This window comes from Salmo trutta, chromosome 32 (genome assembly GCF_901001165.1).
Source record: "Salmo trutta chromosome 32, fSalTru1.1, whole genome shotgun sequence".
Taxonomy (NCBI): Eukaryota; Metazoa; Chordata; class Actinopteri; order Salmoniformes; family Salmonidae; genus Salmo; species Salmo trutta.
The window spans coordinates 6,376,248-6,401,160 of record NC_042988.1 but is presented as its reverse complement, the minus strand read 5'-3'; the positions used below and the strand labels follow the sequence as shown (position 1 = coordinate 6,401,160).

The following is a 24,913-nucleotide window of genomic DNA, read 5'->3' as shown; positions in this document are numbered from 1 at the left end:
GCCAGTTTGCACTGTTCTGTGAAGGGAGTAGTACACAGCGGTTTCAGCTTCTTGGCCATTTCTCGCAAGAAATAGCCTTCCTTTCTCAGAAAAAGAATAGACTGACGAGTTTCAAAAGAAAGGTCTTTGTTTCTGGCCATTTTGAGCCTGTAATCAAACCCACAAATGCTGATGCTCCATTTACTCAACTAGTCTAAAGCCGGACAGTTTTATTGCTTCTTTAATCAGAACAACGGTTTTAAGCTGTTCTAACATAATTGCAAAAGGGTTTTCTAATGATCAATTAGCCTTTTAAAATGATCAACTTGGATTAGCTAACACAACATGTCATTGGAACACAGGAGTGATGGTTGCTGATAATGGGCCTTTGTACGCTTCTGTAGATATTCCATAAAAAATCTGCCGTTTCCAGCTACAATAGTCATTTACAACATTAACAATATCTACACTGTATTGCTGATCAATTTTATGTTATTTAATAGACAAAAAAATGTGCTTTTCTTTCAAAAACAAGGACATTTCTAAGTGACCCCAAATTTTTGAACGGTAGTGTATATCCCCATGAAACTGACTGAGATAAAATAATTGGTATGCAGATTCTGCAGGGACGTTTCATGGTAAAACTTGAAGAATTATCTTTCACGATTGAATGAGGTGGTGTTTTTGTCTTACAGTAATCTTATACTATGCTATTATATTTTATTCTGTTATGGTCCCGTGTGGCTCAGTTGGTAGAGCATGGTGTTTGCAACACCAGGGTTGTGGGTTCGATTCCCACGAGGGACCAGTAGCGGATAAAAAAAATACAAAAAAAATGTATGCATTCACAACTGTAAGTCGCTCTGGTTAAGAGCGTCTGCTAAATGACTAAAATTTAAATGTAATGTAGAATACTATCATTATGTGATCTTGCAGACATTGATTCAGCTTTGATCTGACTTTATTAAACAAGCATCATTCTCCTCAGTAGCTTGTTCTCTCCGCATAAAGTAGAGAACATACACATGCGCAGAACATGATCTGCACATGTGCAGAAGCTTCAGGATATTTAGTCTGCCGGACTTGTACCAATAAACTAAAAATAAATATTGCATTTATAATAACAATTAGCAAAAACGTTTTCTGTCTTGCTTCAGAGGATTTGCTTTGATTTTGTTGCCTGTATGCTTTAAGTGTGGCATTTTTATTGGAATATTCACAAATACAGTAAGTGAACTGCTACTGTGTTTTATGCAGCATTTTTACAGTGATATTCCAAAATACAACAAATATTTCCCTGACATATACATTTTTCCCACAATGCAATGTAATTTACTGTAATCTACTGTATTCAGTTTAGAAGTATGTTACTGCTGATTAAACAGTAATTCACTGTGACAATTACAGGATTTGTTTTACAGTGTATTGTACTTTCAAACATCTGTGATAATGGGCTATTAAAAATATGTAGAAATCACTCTGCCATTTTCTAGTTGCTAAAATTCTAATAGTTCACCTAATTTCAGTTTATGTGACAAAAAAAGCAAGTGTAAAGAAGTGTAGAGAATCTTTGTACCATCTAAACCTGCTGTGAAATATATTTTCCATAACCAAAATGATTGTATTTTCAGCAGTTTGTAGCTGGTGTACAAAACCGAAAGTAAAAGATGCAAAAACTAAACTTAAGAACGAAAAGTTTAGAAATAGGGCACATAGAACAGATGTATAGCTTCTTAGACTTGCTTTCAATGAGAATGACAGATCTATGACACACATTTCTGTGTGAATTTGCATGTTTTAATACGTGGTTGCAGACATAAACCCTTGCAATAACTCACACGAGACTTCACCTTTAAGACCTTTCCCTCAAGAGGCAGTAGCCCAGTCAGTCATTTTCTATGTAGATGATGGCCCTGCCTTCAGGGGGCGAGAGAGACACTGTACAAACTCTTGGAAATCTGCTCTCCCGTCAAGTGCGGTAGAGGCGTAATCAGGAGGGAACAGGGGCTAACGCGCACTGTGCCACAGAGAGCTTTGGATATTGATAAGCCTGTGACGAAGCAGCGGACACCAAACTCACATTGTAGGCTACGTACCACACTTGTGTTGCGCTTCATATAGAGGCGCGCCGTGCGTTATAAGGAGAGAATAACCTCGTGTAGGCTACAACGCGTGGAAAAGGAAAATAAAAAGGGATTTTAATCAACTTGAAGAGTTTTGATGTCTCGAGGGATAACCTAGCATTCGCCTGTATTAATGTGTAGTATAAATAACATTTTACTAATCTAGTCTAGAATATTGTTTGTTTGTAAGCTTTGTCTGATATATACAAGTAACTTAAATTGTTTGAAGATTTTCTTTCTCATTATATTGATTCTTTTTTAGGATAATGTAAGATGTTTATTTTAAAGCTATAGGCTATAACATTGGGCGTTTTAATTTCGCACCAGGACTTTTAATGACTCGACTGGTGCCTTAAAACATTTTTAAATTGTGATACCAAACTATCTGAGACTATCATCCCGACTGCAGGAGATTATTGTGTTTGGAACACACCACAAACAGTTCCTTGGGGATTTAAACACATCAATTCAACATGGACCAAATCATCATTAAAAAAGTCGCCTTACTCCCCTAGTTCCCTGACAGTGGAATTTCGAACTGGGTGGACGTTTTGTGTGGCAAGCGTATCATTGAGTAGGCTACAATTGCTAATTCACTGGACACTTTGCTGAGACGGCAAGTGTGGGTGTCCGTCCACTCGCAAGGCAAGGAGTTCCAATTCCACAGAGCGAGCCGCTGTCCCCACGCCTAGTGCTGAGGGGAGAGACTCGTGCTGTTTCCATAAATGCTTGGTCTATCGCGGAGAATCCAGCCTGGGCAGCAAGATGAGCTCGTGGGTTTGGGTTCAGCTGCTCCCGTTGCTTGCGGCATGTCTGCGGTCGGGCAGCGCAGAGGTATGTGACAGAGTCAATTCATTAAAATATAGGCCTAATTGCCCAAAGTCCGTTGCCAAATATATGTTTTTCTGTTTAGCTCATTTGAAAGACTACGTTTATTTTCTTTGTTTAATTTCACTGTGAATGGTCAAATTAGGCACCATTGTTGAGTATATTTGACACCAGGCCCCAAGTATAGACCATTGTTGAATTTCAGGGTCATTGTATTTTAACAATGTGTGCACTTGGCCTTGTGTGCTCTCTAAACAAAAGGCACCAACTTGTTACATTCAATAATGTTTTGTACAACATAAATGTGAACCAGGTCCCTCACCCCTCCACTTAGTGTATGCTTGTGGCGTATAACCACATGTGCACTTGTTATTATTGATTAATCAGGAAGTAGTAATTAAGCTGTGTCTTGTACATTAAACTGCTCATCATCTGAACCACATCTTATGACAGCTCACCTCATGGCTTTAATGCTTCTATATACAATTTATTTTAAACAGTCCTAAGTTTCACTTCAGGCTGTGAGGGCCTCATGGTGAGGATATCCGATTGGGCCCTGCTTGGCAAGGTAACCATAGAAAAATTACAGCACATGGCAGACCCGTCTACAGAACCTAAACTTCTTATAGTCCAGAATCCCTAAGTGAAAATATCAATCTTTCTCCATGAACATACATTTTTTTGGTATGCTTGGGGCACATGCTCTGATGATGCGCTCATTCGTTGGGCCCCATAACGAATGCTTGTCCACATGCTCATGCTCAACATGGGCCCCTCTCCAGATGTCTAAACTCATAAACCTGTTGATAAACATCATATGAGTGGTGAAGGCCATCTAAAATCTCACCAGACCCATCATGAAACATGCCTGGGAGCTAAACAAGGCCAAATGTGTATTGATGTGTATGTGCGTGTGTGTGTGTGTCCACAGAATATTTGACAGGCTAGCAGTAGGATGAGCCTTTGTCACAGCAACACAACTATAAATCATTCTAATTATGCTATGGCTGACCATTGTCTTGAATTATGGTGTTGAGGGCCTTAATACACATGATGACAGTTAAAAAGAATAGGAAAAATACGTTAAACTCAAGGAGAGAGGGGTCTCGTCTTCACTGCTGGAGTCGATTCTATGTACTTTGTATCGTAGCATACACAGCAAGTATCCTAAAAGTTCCTTCCCCAGGACACGTCCTGCATATGACACACATGTTAAGTGCATGGTGAATTATACCATGGTGAGTCCTGTCCCCTTATGGTTTCTATCTTTAAGAGAAGAGATATTATTCAAGTTTGAGGGTCTCATTTTGATAGACTTGAGAAGAGGCCAAAGTGGCCCTAACTTTAATATAATACTAATATAGACAGAGTGTACAAAACAGTAAGGACCCCTGCTCTTTCCATTACATAGACTGACCAGGTGAATCCAGGTGAAAGCTATAATCTCTTATTGATGTCACTTGTTAAATCCACTTCAATCAGTGTAGATGAAGGGGAGGAAACAGGTTAAAGAAGGATTTTTAAGCCTTGAGACAATTGCAACCTGGATTGTGTATATGTTCCATTCAGAGGGTGAACGGGCAATACTAAATATTTAAGGGCCTTTGAACAGGGTATGTTTGTAGGCATTGGTTTGTTTCAAGAACTGCAATGCTTCTGGGTTTTTCACAAGTTTGTGTATCAAGAATGGTCCACCACCCAAGGACATGCAGCCAACTTGACACAACTGTGGGAAGCATTGGAGTCAACATGGGCCAGCATCCCTGTGCAACGCTTTCGACACCTTGTAGAGTCCATGCCCCGACGAATTGAGGCTGTTCTGAGGTCAAAAGGGGGGGGGGGGGGGGGGTGCAACTCAATGTTAGGAAGGTGTTCTTAATGTTTTGTACACAACGTTTTTATATGCTATTTAGCAGACACTTTTATCCAAAACAACTTACAGTCATGCATTTTACTTACTAGTGGTCCCAAGAATTGAACTGACTATCCTGGCATTGCAAGCACTATACTCTACCAACTGAGCTACATCGGGCCATCTTTGGGAAATTCACAGGATTAGGCAGTAGGGGCTGTGGGAAGAGACTGTAGTGAAACAAAGCTCTGACTATGTGAGTCATAACAACATACACACACAGTCTTCAGTTATGGGAAATGAATGTGTAAACAGGGCGAAATGCGGCGCACCCCTGCTTTGCTGGGTTTCCTTGAATGCCATTCAGTTGCTTTCATGCTATCAGATCTATGACTTCCTTTTTATTTATTTTTATTTATTCAACCTTTATTTAGCTAGGCAAGTCAGTCCTCTAGTGTGTCTTTTTCCCAGAACTGCCAGTGGTGTGTGTTGTCCACCACATTTGTCATGTCAAAGACTGGGCTTTTGGAGGCAGCCTTGGAGGGATGCAAATAAACGTCCCAAATCATACGAATTGCCCTGAGGACAGGTTGTTGGAGGTGGCAGTAAGGATGGGTTAGAAAGTATTGTTAAGTATAGTTGAACTAGTTCTCTGTCATCTGTACATCCTCCCATCCAGTGATGTATTGGTGTACATGCCTGTAGCTAGTGATCATATGAGGTGTCTTTGAGGTATACCATCAGGGAATTCCCTCAATCAACTATATCCCACAGAATGGAGTCTAGCTGTATAATGTAATGTCTGAATGTGTTTGTGTGTGTTCCTATAAACGTATGCATAAACCATGTGCTCATAGGCATGGTTTAAGGGATTGCATGTGAGAATGTGCACATGTTCAGCCGTATGTGCATGTGTGTGTGTGCGTACCCGCATGCCGGCAGGCAGCAGAACTAGACCCATAATCATGTATCCTTATTCCTCACCTCTCTACTCCTATAGCCTGTACCTGGCATTCCTCAGCTCAACCCACTTCCCATTAAACATCACTAGGGCAATGTATTCCCTGCTAAGTGCACTATGTATGAAATACGGTGCCTGTTGAGATGCAGCCTGGGTCTGTCTCTGTTTCCATCTCTATTCAGAGAGATGGAGATCTACTGTGTGATGGCTCTAAAAAAAGTGCCTGTCTCAGTCTGTGTGATCAGAAGAATGACGGTAGATTTTAGAAGACACTGACTGTTCCAGAACTTCCAGATGTGACTCAGTCAGATGCTGATTTGTTTGTGTGTGTGTGATTTAGAGTTCTGATTTAGAGTTCACCAATTAGGACCAGAGTAACTCCTGGATTCCTACAGTGTTATAGGGTGAAGGTTATGATTTTCTGTTTATGTCAGTTGCAGTTGGGGTGAAGTGTTTATTTAATTTTTCCCGCTTAGACACAAATCGCCATGACAGCGGCCACTCTATGAACAAAGGCCCAGACCATAATGCGCAGCCAGCACAATTAGGGTGCGTCCCAAATGACATTGCTCTGGTCAAAAGTAGTGCACTAAATAGGGAATAGGGTGCCATTGGAGCCTCAAGCCTTAGACTGGGGCCAAGGAGAGGAAATAACTGGGATGGCTCCTCAGGGGCATCACTACACAAATAGAGATGTTAATTTAACTCATGGCATTTTCCTTTTGTATGACTGGACTTTCTTCAGTGCCCAACAACAATGGGGAAAAGTACATTGTGTACATTAATAGTGTGTGAATGCCGTTCACGCATGGCTTCTTCCTCCTCAAAGCGCTCCCCGAAGGGCTTAGTTTTATTCTCACAAGAAACTGAATGGATGAATGTAACGGACAGAGGTGGTTCGACTTGTGTTAGCTCCCTGTATGAATGCCTAGGCATTAGCTCAGAAAGATAACCCAGTCTTGTGGTGTGCATGAGACCCGGGATTCAGACCCAATAGTCTGGTAGTGGTAGACCCAGCTAGCAAGAGTTAATATCTCCATAGATGCAACTTCTTCTCCTTTATTCATCCATCCCTCCATTATTCCCCCGATGTCCATCTCTCTGTTCTGATCCACTTCTCCTCCTCCTCCTCCTCCTCCTCTCAATCACTCCATCCCCCACTACTTCCTGAACCCTTCCTGACTCCTGTGACCCCTAAGTATTAGCAGATGAGGTGACACAAGGCCAATAGTCATTCACCCCCTCTTAGTGGCCATTGTGAATCCAAGCAGCCATTTCCTTCATCCTCTTGTTTCATTAATGATTAGGGGGGTAAGTCAGGTAACCCCCTAACCCTAACCCACACCTACCTACATGCAGTGGTGGAAAAAGTACCAAATTGTCATACTTGAGTAAAAGTAAAGATACCTTAATAGAAAATGACTAAAGTAAAAGTGAAAGTCACCCAGTAAAAGTCTAAAAGTATTTGGTTTTAAATGTACTTAAGTATCAAAAGTAAAAGTATAATTAATTTCAAATTCCTTATATTAAGCAAAGCAGACGGCACAATTTTCTTGTTTTTAAAATGTATGGATAGCCAGGGGCACACCAACACTCAGACATCATTTACAAACAAAGCTTTTGTGTTTAGTGAGTCTGCCAGATCAGAGGCAGTAGGGATGACCAGGGATGTTCTGTTGATAAGTGTGTGAATTGGACCGTTTTCCTGTCCTGCTTAGCGTTCAAAATGTAACCAGTACTTTTGGGTGTCAAGGAAAATGTATGGAGTAAAAAGCACATTATTTTCTTTAGGAATGTAGTGAAGTAAAAGTAAAACATTTCAGAAATGGTAAAGTAAAGTACAGATACCCCCCAAAACTACTTAAGTAGTACTTTAAAATATTTTTACTTAAGTACTTTACACCACTGCCTACATGTACCACTGCTGTTGTCTCTTTGCTTCCATATCTACACAGAATAAATGGGGAAGCTGAGAAAATATTTGATTTGGGAGAATCTAGTTTTACTCCTGTCTCATCTCTTTCTCTCAGGGGGATCCTCTCCCTCCAGGTTTGGTGGAGCTGGTTAGGAGCAACCCTATCTCTTCCATAGAGGACCTGCAGCTGCTGCTGCTCAGTGACTCCGTAGGTAAATATCTCCAACGTTGTACTATGCTGATACTCATCAACATGCATATGCATTTTAGCAGAATCTGTTTACAAAGAAACCTACTGTCATAGGAGCATATATGTTTACGTCCCTGGGATTTCTTTATGTCCCTGGGATTCAAACCCACATCCTGGCTTCCGAAGCCTAATGCTCTATCAACTGAGCCGTACAGGACCACAAGCCAGCCAGACACACTGGTCACGCCAAGTGATGGAAGCTCTCTCAGACTAACTAACCTGACCAACACAGACCGAGGGAAAGATAGTGAAAACTGTTGTCACATGATGCCCAGATTTAATTCCCAACAGGGACAGGCCAACATCACAGTAAATACTATAAACAGAATCTCACAGACTGACTAACAGACAAACCGTCAAACCCACAGTGACACAGAGGGCAGAAAGACTTCTTAAATAGATACACATATTACCCAGATTTTATTCCCATCATTGAATAGCGAACATCACATACAGTAAACACTATATACAAACTCAACGAGATAAGAGAAACAAAGAGGGAACTATTCAGTGTCTCAAGATACAAAAACATACAAACATGAGGTCATGACAGAAAGAAATTCCCACACAAACAGACATCTATTAAGGGGAAGCTAAACTTATAAACAATGCCTCAAACTCTCTCATAAACACACACATGCACCGTACACAGATAAACACACAGACGCACGCACGTGCACACACACACACACACACACACACACACACACACACACACACACACACACACACAGTAAAAGTCATAACCCCCTAAAACATTTTTTAAAATAATAAACAATTGAAGCAACGAGCTGATTAGATCTGTAAACTAATATTGGATTGGATTGTTTTTTCTCAGATGAGGATTTCTCTGATGATTTTTTGCCGAGTGGACAACACTCCAACAACACTAGCAACCGACTGCCAAGGAGTCTGGGTGAGTTTTCACCTTCCTCATAGTCTCTGACACTAGGCTATAATTCCACATATTTCCGTCACTCATGTTGACTTGGGTGGTTTTGGACAGCTGTATCTAATCCAAAATGAGTTGTGTAATGCATGTTGTGGTAAAGAAACATCTAAAGTATGTCACCATATTGTGATTCGTTAGTTATTTGCTGAACAAACACCTTATGGCTTGCAACTCCAAGTTACACTCCAGCACGTATGGAGACTCATGCGTACACTGTTTCAATAGCATGTGATTTCTTTAAACAGCATAAGTACTATACCTTCAGTAGAATTAGTGTAAACAAAATGTTTTATACATTTTGAGGCCTATGTGCTGGCTGTTTTGTATGCACTGAGCAGTGTAGAGGGTATGCTTTTAACATTAAGCCTGAGGCTCCAGCACATTTACAATTATGTGTCTGATTTGCTGATTAATGCACACTGTCCCATCTTATGAAACCTGTAAGTAATATGTGAGTTTTTAAATGGTCCGTTTGTCCGTCTGTCCGTCTGTCTGTCTTTGTTGTCTCAGACGCCCAGCCGGCTCAGCAGGCACTATGTAAGGTGAGGACAGAGGTGATGGAGGTGACCCGTGCCATGTTGGACCGCAGCAACGCCAACTTCATGTTGTGGCCTCCCTGTGTGGAGGTACAGCGATGCTCCGGCTGCTGCAACACCAAGAGCCTGCAGTGTGTCCCCGTGCTGACCCACACCAGGCACCTACAGGTACATATACACCACCCCCAATCTCAACACCTGTCCTCTACCCTGAAACCCAGGTTGTTTCTGTAAAAGATAATGTTCTCAGCTGACTTAGGCCTACCTGGTCAAATAAAGGGTTAGTCATAAAAAAGCAATTTAGTCATTTTGAATCTCCCTCCTCCTCCTCCTCCTCACTAGGTGATGAAGATCCAGTACGTGGACAAGCGGCCCAACTACTCCAAGGCAGTCGTCTCGGTCCACGACCACGTGGAGTGTCGTTGCCAGACCGCCCCTCGTCCCCCGGCCGCCCCCAAGAAGAAGTCCACACCCCGCAGACAGCAGAAAGACAACAAAGGAGGGGGCCGTCCAGCCAAGGCCAGATCCAAGGAGGAGCTGCACCGCAGAGATGAGCTGAAGCACAACCAGAGGATCCAGCTGGAAGACCTGCTGGACCAGCACTGGAACCCCAAGGACACCTCCTCAGACGCAGGGGAGAGGACAGGGGGCTATGGGCTGGACCATGACAAGATGGATCCTCAGTGGGTGCTTAACTCTACCAGACAGCTGGGGGCTAATGAGTGGACCGAACGTCAACATCTCGATGACATGGAGGAGGGGAGAGACAGTAGTAGTGTCAACGGCACTACAACCGCAATGGACATCGACATGGCACAGCTTGACCACGAGAAGAGAGACAGGGTCGAGACGCGAGGGGACTCGCTATTTAACATTGCTGAGGGAAATGTCAGTAGGGGAGATAGGCAGCAGGGTAGTCTGAGCCTCAGTGAAGAGGAGGGAGACCAGGAGACACAGAGCCAACCCACGCAAACACAGAGTCCCTCGCTACGCACCAACACATCAAAGCAACAGCGACATGGGACCGACTCCTCCTCAGAGGAAACCAAAAGCAGAGAGGGAGCCAATCAAAGAACGGAACAGCGATTCCATCCTACGGAGGAAACCAATCAGAGGCCCGTGAGCAGATTCCCTCCCCTTGAGGAAGCTGATCAAAGACGTAAAGACAATGAGACCCCTGATTCAGAGAGGAGCCTCCAGCACGCTCTCCAACTGGAACAGGAGAAGCTAGAGGAGGAGAGGAAGGAGCTGTTGTTACTCCACAGGAGGCTGGACGATGAGAAGGAGCTCCTGAGACGCGAGCAACAGAAACAACAGCAAGAAGAAGAGCAGCAGTACCATCGGCCTAATCATAAACATCAAACTCAAACCACCACACAAAGAACAGGTAGATAGAGAACATTGTGAGCTAGAAAGTGTGTGTGGTGTGTGGCTGTGTGGCTGTGTCTGTGTGTGTATGTGTTTTGGATTTATGTTTCTCAGTTTCATGTGTATTCCAAACTGTTAATTAAATCATCTGAATCTGATATTCTCCTATTCTCCCAGACACAGTGTCGCCCACTTCGACGCGAGCGCCCTCAGTCCTGGCTGGTCCCCGGCCACCTGCTCGGCCCGGCCCACCTAGGAAGAGAATGAGGAAGAACAACCGCAAGCTCATCAGCAAGGCTGCAATGAGAGCAATGCTAATGTAGAACCTACAATCTCTCTGAAGGTAAGAGATAGAACGGATAGAAATGGTTTCCTAACACAAATACTTTCCAAACCCATTCAAATACTTTCCAAGTACTTTCAAATACCAACACTTTCAAATACTTTTTTAGGCAAGGTATTTGCAAAAAGTTTTCCAATCCTTTCCTAACCCTTTCACATACTTTCCACAGAAAAGTGTATATTCATATACAAAAACTATATTCTAGACGAGCCTGGTCTAGTATACAACCATTTGAACAATTTTTCTGTTTCTCCTTCTCATCCAGGGAGTGATGCTCTCTGTGTTTGTTGTGGACAATCCAGTGGCGACGCCGAGCAGTTCATTCCTTTCTTATGAGTTAATATTCGAGTGTCAGTAACCTGCTCGTCCTGTGACCGTGAGGTATTCCCTAATAGTACTAATGATTGTCTGGTGAACCCAAAACAACCCTTGGACGGAAAGAAATATGGGACAAGAAGAATGGGATGTAAATACATACGAGGTTGAGGTGATCCATCAACATATCTCTGATCCATCAAAAGATGATCTCCTATTAACAACAAGATGTTCCCCCAGTCGGATCAAGAACATTGGAACGTCGGAACAGAACATTCAAACAACATTAGAACGTTGAAACAGATCATTGGAACAACATTAGGACTTTGGGAGATATCATTGGAACACGGGAAGAACGTTGGAACGTTCACGAGGATGTTGGACTGTCGTTGGACTCAGTGCTATTGGACCTCCCTCGTGACTTTTGAACAGCATAGTAAACCACTCCAGTCAGTAGAGATCAAGTCGGTTAAAAACTCTTCATATTCTCATCCAAGGCATGGTTTATTATCCCAAGAAGTGGACTGATCATGCTTGTCAAGAAGACCAAAGAGAGAGAGCGTTTTTATGTCAGTCCAAATCTCCCATTTCCCTATGAGCACAATACGTTGAAAAGACGTGTTTTTCGTTGAAAATACTTAAAATAATACATATTTCCAAAATGTTGCTTACTGGGTGCTGACATGGAAGAAGACATTTTATTTTTCGGACTAGAAAGGTACAATGATAGAGGACTGGGAAAATACCATGGCAAGCAGATATTGCAGGGACAATGGGAAAGAAATGATGACATTTATATGAGCTAGGACTGTTGGAATGACTGGTAGTCTTGACTGATGTGAGCAGTATCCCTACATTGTGCTTAAGCTGCTCTATATGTTCTAGTCTATTCCTGCACTAAGGAAGGTCAATCGAACTACACAGCAAAGATATTACATGTCTCAATAGTTACACAATGTAGAATCTCGTTTTCTATAAACATATTTAATTGTATTTAATTTGATCTAAAACACTGGAATTCCATCAACAACAATGCACAGGTTTGCATTCTCATGTTCAGCTGAGGCTTCTGCACTTCTTTCGGAGAATGGGATTAAAACAAGATGCAAGGTGCTAAACGGGGTTGCATTACACCTTTAAGTCTGTCTTTAACATTATTTATTCCTTATATCACATAGGTTTCCTGTGTTCATTTTCAGTAGGATTACTGCATATGAAGCATTTTGGGGGTTGAATATCGATCCCTTTTCCGGTCTCAATATAATTTGAGCTGTCAGCCTTTGTGCGCACAGACCATAGCCTAGATTCAATCAGATCAAGCGTTATGTTTTGGCGGTGTCAGAGGAGGAACTGCATTGGAGCCGTCAAATTGGCTCGAAGTTCAGAACAAGAAAGTGCAGGCTATATATAAATAATTACGCTCAAATTAAAAACTGATGAATCAAATGATAGGATTTTCATCATCCTAATGGAGGTGTAGATTACATCTCACATTCCAGTGTTCCAACTTGTTAACAAGGCTGCATAGGATTTCTGTTAATGAGACTCAGCCAATGGCAATGTCCGCTTTAGGGATTAACGCGGGGAGCCACTTACGGATTTGACAGCTCTAACTCAGTTCCACCTCTGACACCGCCAAAACAACCGCTATGGGAATGTTGGCTAAAGCGGACGCGGATCTGATGTAACTACAAAGAAAAGCTTTGAAAAAGGTAAAAGGTGTTGCCTGCCATTCACTGTCTGTATGATAGACAGGTGATGGTAATGACTTTGTGTTGTTGTATAACTGTGTGTGTCAGTGTGGTTGTGTGTGTCTGTGTATGTGCGTGTCTGTGCTCGCGCGTGTGTACAATATGCGTGTGTATGCCCATGTGAGTGTTAGAGTGTATGTAAGTATGGGAACAGAATCATATTTATGTGTTTGATCACTAACACTCATGAATCCAGAAATCAGATAGTCCCTTATTCTAAACGCTCACGGCTAACCAGTCCTTGTCTGCATAGGGAACAGTAGAGCATCAGACCTTCTGTATCCTGAGGCTGTGTGTTGCTTTATTTAATACAGACAGACACAGAAAGGGTACTGGAATGAGGCGCCATTGTCATTTCTAACACAGACAATTATGCACTATCAAATACAGAAATTGGGGCTTCTCTCTCTCTCTCTATCTCTCTCAGTTTGTGACAGCACACACAAACACGCCGCAGACTGAGACTGCAGTATTGTGACCCAGCTAAAGCAAGGATTGTGGAGAAATCATACAGTGTGACTGTGGGCCAGTAATCCTAGTTATAACACCCCTGCTGTATTCAAGCCTTTGCTACAAAATGTTGACATTTAATCTTGATTTACAGTAAGTTGTCCTAAAAAAAGGGTTCAAGCATTGCTTTGTAGTATCCTATGGATTTTACAAGGCCATTTAGTAAAACTATTTGGTGAATAATCTAACACTACAATTTGAAGAGAAGAAGTGCCCTGATAATAGTGTCGGATATTAAAAGCAGCATGGGCCAGATGTGTCAAGCAAAGAAGCTCAGTGCTTGTGTGTGGGCCACTGCTGGTCACCTGTCAGGTAAAGTGTTCTCACTTCAGATAGCCTAACTACCAGCCAAACTTATTTTAAATATTGAAAATGTGGCATATGTCATAATGCCTTCTTTCAACTGTAATTAGTTATTGTCTGTTTTGTTATGAGTTATCAAAAAATGAATGTTGTGATAATGGCCACTTAATTCTATTTTGATATGATTATAAAAAACATATGTGAGAAAGTGTACTTGTGCTGTGAGCTGTTGTCCTGCTTTTTGTGTTGTGAAGTAAGAGAAGCTACCCACTGGGCACAGACGTCAGTTCAACGTCTAGTTTTGATTTACATTTGGTTGAGTTGTCAACTAAGGTGAATTCAAGTTTTAATGTCACGTGCACAAGTACAGTGAAATGCCTTTCTTGCTAGCTCCAAACCCCAACATCTATCTCAATAGCTAGGTTTCCATCCAATTGGCGGCAGATTTTCATTCAGTTTTAATGTACTGAATAAAAATCTAAAGTTCATTGTGTTTCCATCACATTTCAACTCTCCTGATAGTTGTCACAAAGACTGTTGTGTTAAATAGCAAATGTGCCTACTCGGGTCTTGGCACGTGCACTCTAGCCAACAGCTCGTAGATACAGTGCGGGTAGGCTGTGAGGTCAGTGTTGCCAACTCCTCAGTAAGGAAAGTAGCTATTGGCTGTCCTAAAAGTCGCTAAATGTTGTCATCACCTAATTTGCATAATTGGCCATGTGCATGTAATTGTGATGGACGCTGTAGGAGAGAGGAATAATGTCGTAGGAGAGACAAAAAGTGAGTAAAAAACACCCTAAATATGTTTAGAACTACAAATTAACTTTCTTCTGTCGATTCTTGTTTTTTTTAATGTCACAATTCCAACCCTCCTCCTTTATCCGGGCTTGGGACCGGCAAAAGTGACCCAAAAGAGACACTGTTGGAGTTACTTAGTTTTTTAATTTTAATTTAAAAGAAAAGTTTTTTAGTTTAGTTTTCTTAATTTGGTTTGGTTTTTAACCTTATGGTCCACTTAGGAGCCTACAACAAGTCACAGTAAAACATGAACATTTTTAACCATAACATTTTTACATTTTTTTTGTATACAATCTACATTAACAATCTAAATGGACCAAAAAGAGACAATAGACAAAACTGTCAATGGCAATGTGAGAAAATTATGGTAACTAGTCTGGGCCTAATTCAGGTAAATGTTTTTTTTAATGTAAGCCAGGGCGGGATCAGTCAGTGGCGGCTTCCCGCATGCACGATTCATTTGCAGTCTGGACGCGGAGGGGTGAACATCTCCTGCTCTGACTGCAGCTGGGAGGGACTGTTGCGCGAGGACTGGGCCGCCTGTGAGTGCTTTGGGACGGGGGTGGGGCCCACGGCAGCACCCGCTGCTCATTGAGAAGAGTAAGAACGATACATGCTTGCACGTCAGAGTCTCCAAAAGTCTTCAATAACACCAGAAAAGGTCGCTAGATTTGTCGCTAGTCACTTTTTTGAAAATGTGTCGCTAGAGGGGTCTGAATACTCGCTAAATATAGCGACAAAGTCGCTAAGTTGGCAACACTGTGTGAGGTTAGGCTAGTCTACATGATGAGATTATTATGGCTAAGAGCGAGACAATTTTTTTGCAGTCAAGCATCATCCCTCATGTCACCAGAATAAGACCTTCGATATTTATTGGAAAGGAGCATCAAAATCACTGTGCACTTTCACCACCCTGTGAAGTTCATCAACATTTATTTAATCTGTAGCCTAATAAACTGCATGGTTTCCTGAGTCATAGTGGGAGGACCACACATCATATCATCGCGTGACTCCAAATTCACTTCGATATGATGGATATTAGGGCATTAAGACGTTTCTACCACAATTTCTCGCATTAACTAATTTTACCGACACCAAAAGATCCCACCATGGCAACGAACATATTATCCGTCGGCATTTATAAAATTGTACCAAAACTACAGTGCCTGGCAAAAGTATTCATGCCCCTTGGCGTTTTTCCTATTTTGTTGCATTACAACCTGTAATTTAAAGGGATTTTTATTTGGATTTCATTTAATGGACATACACAAAATAGTCCAAATTGGTGAAGTGAAATGAAAAAAATTACTTGTTTAAAAAAATTATATAAAATAAAAACCGGAAAAGTGGTGAGTGCATATGTATTCACCCCCTTTGCTATGACGCCCCTAAATAAGATCTGGTGCAACCAATTACCTTCAGAAGTCACATAATTAGTTAGAGTCCACCTGTGTGCAATCTAAGTGTCACATGATCTCAGTATATATACACCTGTTCTGAAAGGCCCCAGAGTATGCAACACCACTAAGCAAGGGGCACCACCAAGCAAGCGGCACCATGAAGACCAAGGAGCTCTCCAAACAGGTCAGAGACAAAGTTGTGGAGAAGTACAGATCAGGGTTGGTTATAAAAAAAGATCCAAAACTTTGAACATCCCACGGAGCACCATTAAATCCGTTATTCAAAAATGGAAAGAATATGGCACCACAACAAACCTGCCAAGAGAGGGCCGTCCACCAAAACTCACGGACCAGTCAAGGAGGGCATTAATCAGAGAGGCAACAAAGAGACCAAAGTTAACCCTGAAGGAGCTGCAAAGCTCCACAGCAGAGATTAAATTTCTTTCCATAGGAAATTGATTTAATTTTCTTTCCATAGGACCACTTTAAGCTTTACACTCCACAGAGCTGGGCTTTACGGAAGAGTGGCCAGAAAAAAAGCCATTGCTTAAAGAAAAAAATAAGCGAACACGTTTGGTGTTCCACCAAAAGGTACGTGGGAGACTCCCCAAACATCAGTCTTATAGAGATTTGAGACTGGGATGGAGGTTCACCTTCCAGCAGGACAATAACCCTAAGCATACTACTAAAGCAACACTCTGAGTGGTTTAAGGGGAAACACTTAAATGTCTTGGAATGGCCTAGTCAAATTCCAGACCTCTATCCAAATGAGAATCTGTGGTATGACCTAAATATTGCTGTACACCAGCGGAACCCATCCAACTTGAAGGAGCTGGAGCAGTTTTGCCTTGAAGAATGGGCAACAATCCCAGTGGCTAGATGTGGCAAGCTTATTGAGATATACCTCAAGAGACTTGCAGCTGTAATTGCTGCAAAAGGTGGCTCTACAAAGTATTGACTTTGGGGGGGTGAATAGTTATGCACGCTCAAGTTGTCTGTTTTTTTGTCTGAAAAATATTTTGCATCAAAGTGGTAGGCGTGTTATGTAAATCAAATGATACAAACCCCCCAAAAATCTATTTTAATTCCAGGTTGTAAGGCAACACAATAGGAAAAATGCTAAGGGGGTGAATACTTTCACAAGCCACTGTACCTGTTTCCATCACAGCTGTCATTATATATTTTTTTATACGGTATGACTTTACTCCAGAGGAGGCTCGTGGGAGGAGCTATAGGAGGATGGGCTTATTGTATGGCTGGACTGGAATAAATGGAACGCATATCAAACACATCAAACATATGGAAACCACATTCCATTCCAGACATTACAATGAGCTCATCCTCCTATTGCTCCTCCCACCAGCCTCCAATGCTTTACTTGTATAGAAACTGTGGATGGAAATGTGTAGGACTAAAAATAACATAAGGTAGAACAAAAACACAGAAGAAATAAAAATAAGAAATAAAACAAGAAAGTAAGAAGCTATATACAGAGTCAGTTCCAATACCATATTTACAATTTGCAGGGATACTGGAGTGATAGGGGTAAGGTGACTAGGCATCAGGATATATGATAAACATTGTAGCAGCAGCATCTTTCGTCTCTCTGTGTTTTCATAATTTTCTTTCAATTCTAAAGAGGCTTCACTGGAGAAAGCATCCGAGTGTCCACTGCATCCACTGTTTCTGTATGTGTTTCTGTATGTGTAGGCCATCTATCTGATGCTGTCTGGTCATAAAGAGCATGACATTGTTGCCACTTGTAGCCTTGAATGCAAGGGAAGCCTGCGAGAATTTGGCCTCCCTTGATTAAAACAATTATAAAATAATAGCCATACAGCATTCAGCTAAACTGTGAATGGTCCTGCTGCACCCAAAAAAGGTGTCAAGTGAAGCCGATTTGGCTTCAAGCCTATCACAGAGAAATGTGTTATTGATAGAAACAACTTGAATTGATGCATCTCGTTGTGTTGTCCTCTGGTGGCTGGCTAGCTAGCTAGCTAAAATTGGCACTTTTCTAAATTAGCCATGCATGGAGATAGGGATTTGGACTTGTGGTTTTTCTTAGTTCTCTGTACTGGCCAATGATTATAACGGCGATGCTGATCCAACCATAAAATACATTGTGCACCTGGACTGAGAGGATGGACAGTCATTATGTAGCAGGATGTAGAAGGCTAACGTTAACTAGCTAACATTGCACATGAAGAGAAGTTAGGCTAGCGAGCAAGCATTTTAGCCAGGTAGCCTAGGACAACAAAAAATAAAAGTGTGTACTGTATGACAGAGTGATAGACCGTTTCGTCAATGTGAATGAGAGGAGGATGGCATTGCCGTTTCTCTGAAAGTAGGTTGAGTCAACATGTTTTTTCTACTTGCACGAACGCACAAACACACACACAAACACTCACACACAGAACCATGGACAGCCACATCATATTTAGCTTACATTGATTGGACTAAATGGTTTTTGGTATCTTTCAGTTGTCACTGTATTAGACTAAGCATAGGTGATTAGATTATCAAATCAAACTTTATTTGTCACTTGCACCAAATACATGTGTAGACCTTACCGTGAAATGCTAACTTACAAGCCCTTAACCAACAGTGCATTTCAAGAAAGGGTTAAGAAAATATTTACCAAATAAACTAAAGTAAAAAATGTATAAAAAGCAACACAATACAATAACGAGGCTATATACAGGGGGTACCTGTATAAGAAATTTTCCAAGATGGCATAGCAGTCAGACGTCTTTGTCCTGTCATGTCCCTTGTATATATATTTTTACATATTTTTCTTTGCATATCTTAAAAAAATATTTTCCTAAACCTCAGCTTCTAAATACTCTCCTGCAACCCACCTCACCCAATGTGGTGTGGATCAGTTTTTTTTCTTCTTCTAAAGTATTTATATTTACTTTGGATCTGGAATCCCTCAACTGAAGCTAGCCAGCTAACTACTCAGTCAGCAAACCATTGCTAGCGGTCATCAGCTCACCTTTAGCTCGGAAAGCTCTCGCCAGTTCGAACATAACGGACCCATTATTATTTTTAATTTTTCCCCCCCCATGTCCCCGGATTCCTACTGCAAACTCTGAACATTTTCATCTGGATCTTTGCAACTAGCTAACCGCAATCCCAGGTGACTACTCCTGGCTAGCGTTTCCATCCCGGAGCAAGCACCAATTAGCCTGAAGCTAGCCCGGCCAGGGCTCCTGTGCTACCACCGAAGCCCACTCCTGGGCTACAATATCCGGACCCTTCTACTGCCGGTACGGGGCACGGAACTCCGCCGATCCTCTACGACTGGAATACCGACATAATCTGCCCGAGGATTCCAACAGGCCCCTCAGGCGCGACGTCCGCTGAAGGCCCATTCTGCTAACCGCGGCCTACTAGCTACCTAGAGCTACTTGGAACCCTACTAATTCCACGACTGGTCTATCGACGTCACCGCATGAAGAGGCAAAAACAGACTTACCCCCATCGCGACGTCCCCCAAAGGCTAACTTGCGAGCCCAAAGTCTGTTAACAGCAAGCTTGCTTGCCCCGGTCTGCTAACTGCTAGCTTGCCCCAGTCTGCCAACTGCTTGCTTGCTAACCCGGTCTGCCAAATGCTAGCTTGCCAGCCCCGGTCTGCAAACTGCTAGCTTGTTTAGCCCCGGCCTACTAACTGTTAGCATCGGCCTGCTAGCTGTCTGAATCGCCGTGTCCCCAGTCAGCCCAACCACTCACTGGACCCATATGTTCACTTGGCTACGCATGACTCTCTCTAATATCAATATGCCTCGTCCATTACTGTCCTGGATAGTGATTATTGTCTTATTTCACTGTAGAGCCTCTAGCCCTGTTCAATATGCCTTAACCAACCATGTTGTTCCACCTCCTACATATGCAATGACATCACCTGGTTTAAACGTGTCTAGAGACTATATCTCTCTCATCATTACTCAATGCCTAGGTTTACCTACAATGTACTCACATCCTACCTTACCTTTGTCTGTACACTATGCCTTGAATCTATGCTATCGTAACCAGAACCTGCTCCTTTTACTTTGTTCTGAACGTGCTAGACGGCCAGTTCGAAGCCGTACCCTTATCCTACTTCTTCTCTGTTCCTCTGGTGATGTAGAGGTTAATCCAGGTTCTGCAGTGCCTAGCTCCACTCCCACTCCCCAGGTGCTCTCATTTGTTTACTTTTGTAACCGTAAAAACCTTGGTTTCATGCATGTTAACATTAGAAGCCTACTCCCTAAGTTTGTTTTACTCACTGCTTTAGCACACTCTGCCAACCCGGATGTCTTAGCCGTGTCTGAATCCTGGCTTAGGAAAACCACCGAAAACCCTGAAATCTCCATCGCTAACTATAACATTTTCCGCCAAGGTACAACTGCCAAAGGGGGCGGTGTTGCAATCTACTGCAAAGATAGCCTGCAGAGTTCTATATTACTATCCAAGTCTGTACCCAAACAATTCGAGCTTCTACTTCTAAAAATTCACCTTTCCAGAAACAAGTCTCTCACTGTTGCCGTTTGCTATAGACCTCCCTCTGCCCCCAGCTGTGCCCCCGATACCATATGTGAATTGATTGCCCCCCATCTATCTTCTGAGCTCGTGCTACTAGGTGACCTAAACTGGGACATGCTTAACACCCCGCCATCTTACAATCTAAGCTTGATGCCCTCAATCTCACACAAATGATCAATGAACCTACCAGGTACAACCCCAAATCCGTAAACACGGGCACCTTCATAGATGTCATCCTAACTAACTCGCCCTCCAAATACACCTCTGCTGTTTTCAATCAAGATCTCAGCGATCACTGCCTCATTGCCTGCATCCGTAATGGGTCTGCGACCAAACGACCACCCCTCATCACTGTCAAACCCTCCCTAAAACACTTCTGCGAGCAGGCCTTTCTAATCAACCTGGCCGGGGTATCCTGGAATGACATTGACCTCATCCCGTCAGTAGATGATGCCTGGCTATTCTTTAAAAGTGCCTTTCTCACCATCTTAAATAAGCATGCCCCACTCAAAAAATGTAGAACTAAGAATAGATATAGTCCTTGGTCCACTCCAGACCTGTCTGCCCTTGACCAGCACAAAAACATCCTGTGGCGTTCTGTATTAGCATCGAATAGCCCCTGTGATATGCAACTTTTCAGGGAAGTTGGGAACAAATATACACAGGCAGTTAGAAAAGCTAAGGCAAGCTTTTTCAAACAGAAAGTTGCGTCCTGTAGTACTAACTCACATAGGTTCTGGGACACTGTAAAGTCCATGGAGAATAAGAGCACCTCCTCCCAGCTGTCCACTGCTCTGAGGCTAGGAAACACTGTTACCACCGATAAACCCACTATAATTGAGAATTTCAATAAGCATTTCTCTACGGCTGGCCATGCTTTCCACCTGGCTACCCCTACCCCGGTCAACTGCCCGGCACCCTCCACAGCAACCCGCCAAAGCACCCACCATTTAGCTGATGTTCTGAAAGAGCTGCAAAATCTGGACCCATACAAATCAGCCGGGCTAGACAATCTGGACCCTCTCTTTCTAAAATTATCTGCCGAAGTTGTTGCAACCCCTATTACTAGGCTGTTCAACCTCTCTTTTGTATCGTCTGAGATTCCCAAAGATGGGAAAGGGCAGTGTGGAGTGCAATTGAGATTGCATCATCTGTGGATCTGTTGGTGCAGTATGCGAATTGGAGCGGGTCTGGGGTATCCGGGAGAATGCTGTTGATGTGAACCGTGACCAGCATTTCAAAGCACTTCATGGCTACCGACGTGTGTGCAACGGGGTGGTAATAATTTAGGCAGGTTACCTTCGCTTCCTTGGGCACAGGGACTATGGTGGTCTGCTTGAAACATGTAGTAGGTTTTACAGACTCGGTCAAGGAGAGGTTGAAAATGTCAGTGAAGACACTTGCCAGTTGGTCATCGCATGCATATGTTTACATGTTGAAGTTGAAATGGTGCTGGAATAGTGGAGGCAGTTCCTGTTTTCTTTGCAACCTGCAGTACCTCTCCGTGGTTCTAAATCAATACTTGTTTATTAGTCCAAAAATGTTGGAAACATTAACTTTCTTGACCATGCTGTAGGACATGTAACTGTTTGATACATGCAATATGCTTTGTGGACTTTACCGGACAGAGGTTGTTCTCCGGTTTTGTGATGAAACAAAGGATTTGTTGAACTTATTCTGCCACTGTGTCTTGTTATTGTTGTAAGCTATAGAGCAAACAATGTAATTATCACAACACACAGGTTGTAATATTTCTTTTTTTTTCTGGCTTGGCTTCCCACTGATTTTACCCACGCACCGCTACTGTTGGATAGAAGCTGTTGAGGAGCTTTTTGGTGTCAGAATTGATGCACCGGTACCGCTTGCCGTGCGGAAGCAGAGATAACAGTCTATGGCTTGGGTGGCCTTCCGGGCCTTCCTTTCACACCGCCTGATATAGACGTCCTGGATAGCAGGGACCTCGGCCCCAGTGTTGTGCTGGGCTGTCGGCACCACCCTCTGTAGCGCCATGCGATTGAAGGTGGTGCTGTTGTCATACCAACCAGTGATGCATCCAGTCAAGATGCTTTCAATGTTGCAGCTGTATAACCTTTTGAGGGCCAAGGGAAAAAATCATTTTCAACTTCCTGAGGGGGAAGAGGCACTGTTGCGCCTTCTTCATGACTGTGCTCGTGGACCATTTTTTAAGTCCTTAGTGATTTGGACATGCAGGAACTTGAAGCCCTCGACCCATTTCACTGCAGCCCTGTTGATGACGATGGGGGCATGCTCACCATCACATAGATCTTTTGTGTTGAAATGGCATGGAAACAAAGTTGATTCAACCAGTTTTTGACCAGTAGGACACTTTAAATAATTTTGTGAAGTCATATCTATCTGTTCCCAAAATAGAATAGACCTATAGGCCAGAACCAGTGGAAGTGACTTGAATTAACCACTGTCACATACTAAACCAATCAGGTCCATTTATTTTCTTTTACTTCAGTTTTTGAGAGTTGGCGAGAAAGAGTTCCCTTAAACGAAACAATACATTTTTGTCTGTGAGCCAACAATAAGGACGGACAAGGTGAGGCAGAGCGATCAGAATATCTTCCAGAGAAGTTCGAGAAAAACAGACTTACAGATTCGAAAAGCAACTTGTGCTTTTTCACAGAGCAGCATCAACAACAGATGAGTATGAAGTGGGAACCAGCTGGGAAAGAACTGCTATGTAAACTGCACTTTGATTCTCTGACAGTGTTTTGGCCCGTAAGTCTCTCGCTGATGCAGTACTGAGGCGAAAATGCAGCAGGTGCTCATTCCAAAGCGACTGCGGTGGGGACACACATGAACTCTGGCACACCTCGTCATTCTGTGGTTTACTTTGCACACTTACCCTCCACTCGTCTTCTGGAACTCACAAACTCAGCTGTAAAACTGCATCGCAGCCCCTGATTATGGCCTTTGAACACAGCAGCTGTCCCTCTCTTGTATATTGGGCTTGGGCATACGCGACATAGCTTTATGTTCCTCTCAAGACATCATACAGCAGGTCCCAGAATCCCATATCCAAGGCCCAAGGCCCTACCGTCAACCTCGCATCCCCATACTACTTTTAAACGGCACACCATCTCAACATTCAGCACAGAGGTGGGAGGATATATTCAAGGAAGGGATGGTGAAGTTGTTTAACCCCCACAAACATCAAACAACAATAGGGAGAGCACAGAGGTGGGCCTGTTGACTGCCCCAATAGCCCCCCAGTAGATTGGGTTCATCCACCATGGCAGTGGGTGTCTGTGTGGGACCAGGGACCATGACTAAGGCGACATGGTTCGCAGATGACTGGGCCACCCCTACACTGATCTGGGTCATTGGATCAGAACAACACCATCCCCAACTCTGGACATTCACTTCCCCTGCCATGTGAGATATCTCATCCTCTTTCTCGGTTTGTAGGGACTGTTCAACCGTCTAACTCTGTTTCTCTTCTGCCCTTTCTCCACTGGTATTCAATGATGCCTTGAGTGGAGCAGGTGATTGTGGCGTAGACAGGGTAAGTGATAGATCCCATGGTTCTGGTGGTGATAGCACCCTTAGAAATCTCCTGGTGTCTTCACAGTTTTCTTTTCTATATTTAGGCATTATATCTACAGCACTCTGCAAGCAAACACACACACACCCACACAGGGGCGCAACATTGGTTTTAGAAGTGTGAGGGACAAAACCTGTCTGGGGGTCCTACCTAAAGCTAAAACCCTTTTGGGATCATTTTGGGGTCACTTTTATTGTAAATAAGAATAGAATACGTTTCTAAACACTTCTACATGAATGTGGATGCTACCATGATTCTGGATTGGGGTCATTTTGGAGTCACTTTCATTGTAAACAAGAATATAATGTTTCTAAACACTTCTACATTAATGTGGATGCTACTGTACCATGAATGAATCGTGAATAATGATGAGTGAGAAAGTTATAGATGCACAAATATCATACATCCCCAAAAATGCTAGCTTCCCCTGTTATTGTAATGGTGAGAGGTTAGCATGTCTTGGGGGTATGATATTTGTGCGTCTAACTTTCCCAGTCATCATTATTCACGATTCATTCATGGTAGCATCCACATTAATGTAGAAGTGTTTAGAAACATTCTATTCTTATTTACAATAAAAGTGACTCCAAAATGACAATACATTATTTACAATTTATTTCATTTTGGC

The 24,913-nt window shown here is 42.7% G+C and overlaps 1 protein-coding gene across 1 annotated transcript; it reads left to right on the top strand.

Annotated features, from left to right (window-relative positions):
* Positions 1-1,741: 1,741 nt before the first annotated feature.
* LOC115170916 (trichohyalin) lies at positions 1,742-14,199 on the top strand. The gene is made up of 7 exons (XM_029727294.1): positions 1,742-2,936; positions 7,774-7,870; positions 8,747-8,824; positions 9,371-9,564; positions 9,739-10,783; positions 10,942-11,107; positions 11,373-14,199. The coding sequence occupies exons 1-6, from the start codon at positions 2,868-2,870 to the stop codon at positions 11,085-11,087; spliced, it is 1,629 nt and encodes a 542-aa protein (XP_029583154.1). The 5' UTR covers positions 1,742-2,867; the 3' UTR covers positions 11,088-11,107; positions 11,373-14,199.
* The last annotated feature ends 10,714 nt before the right edge of the window (positions 14,200-24,913 follow it).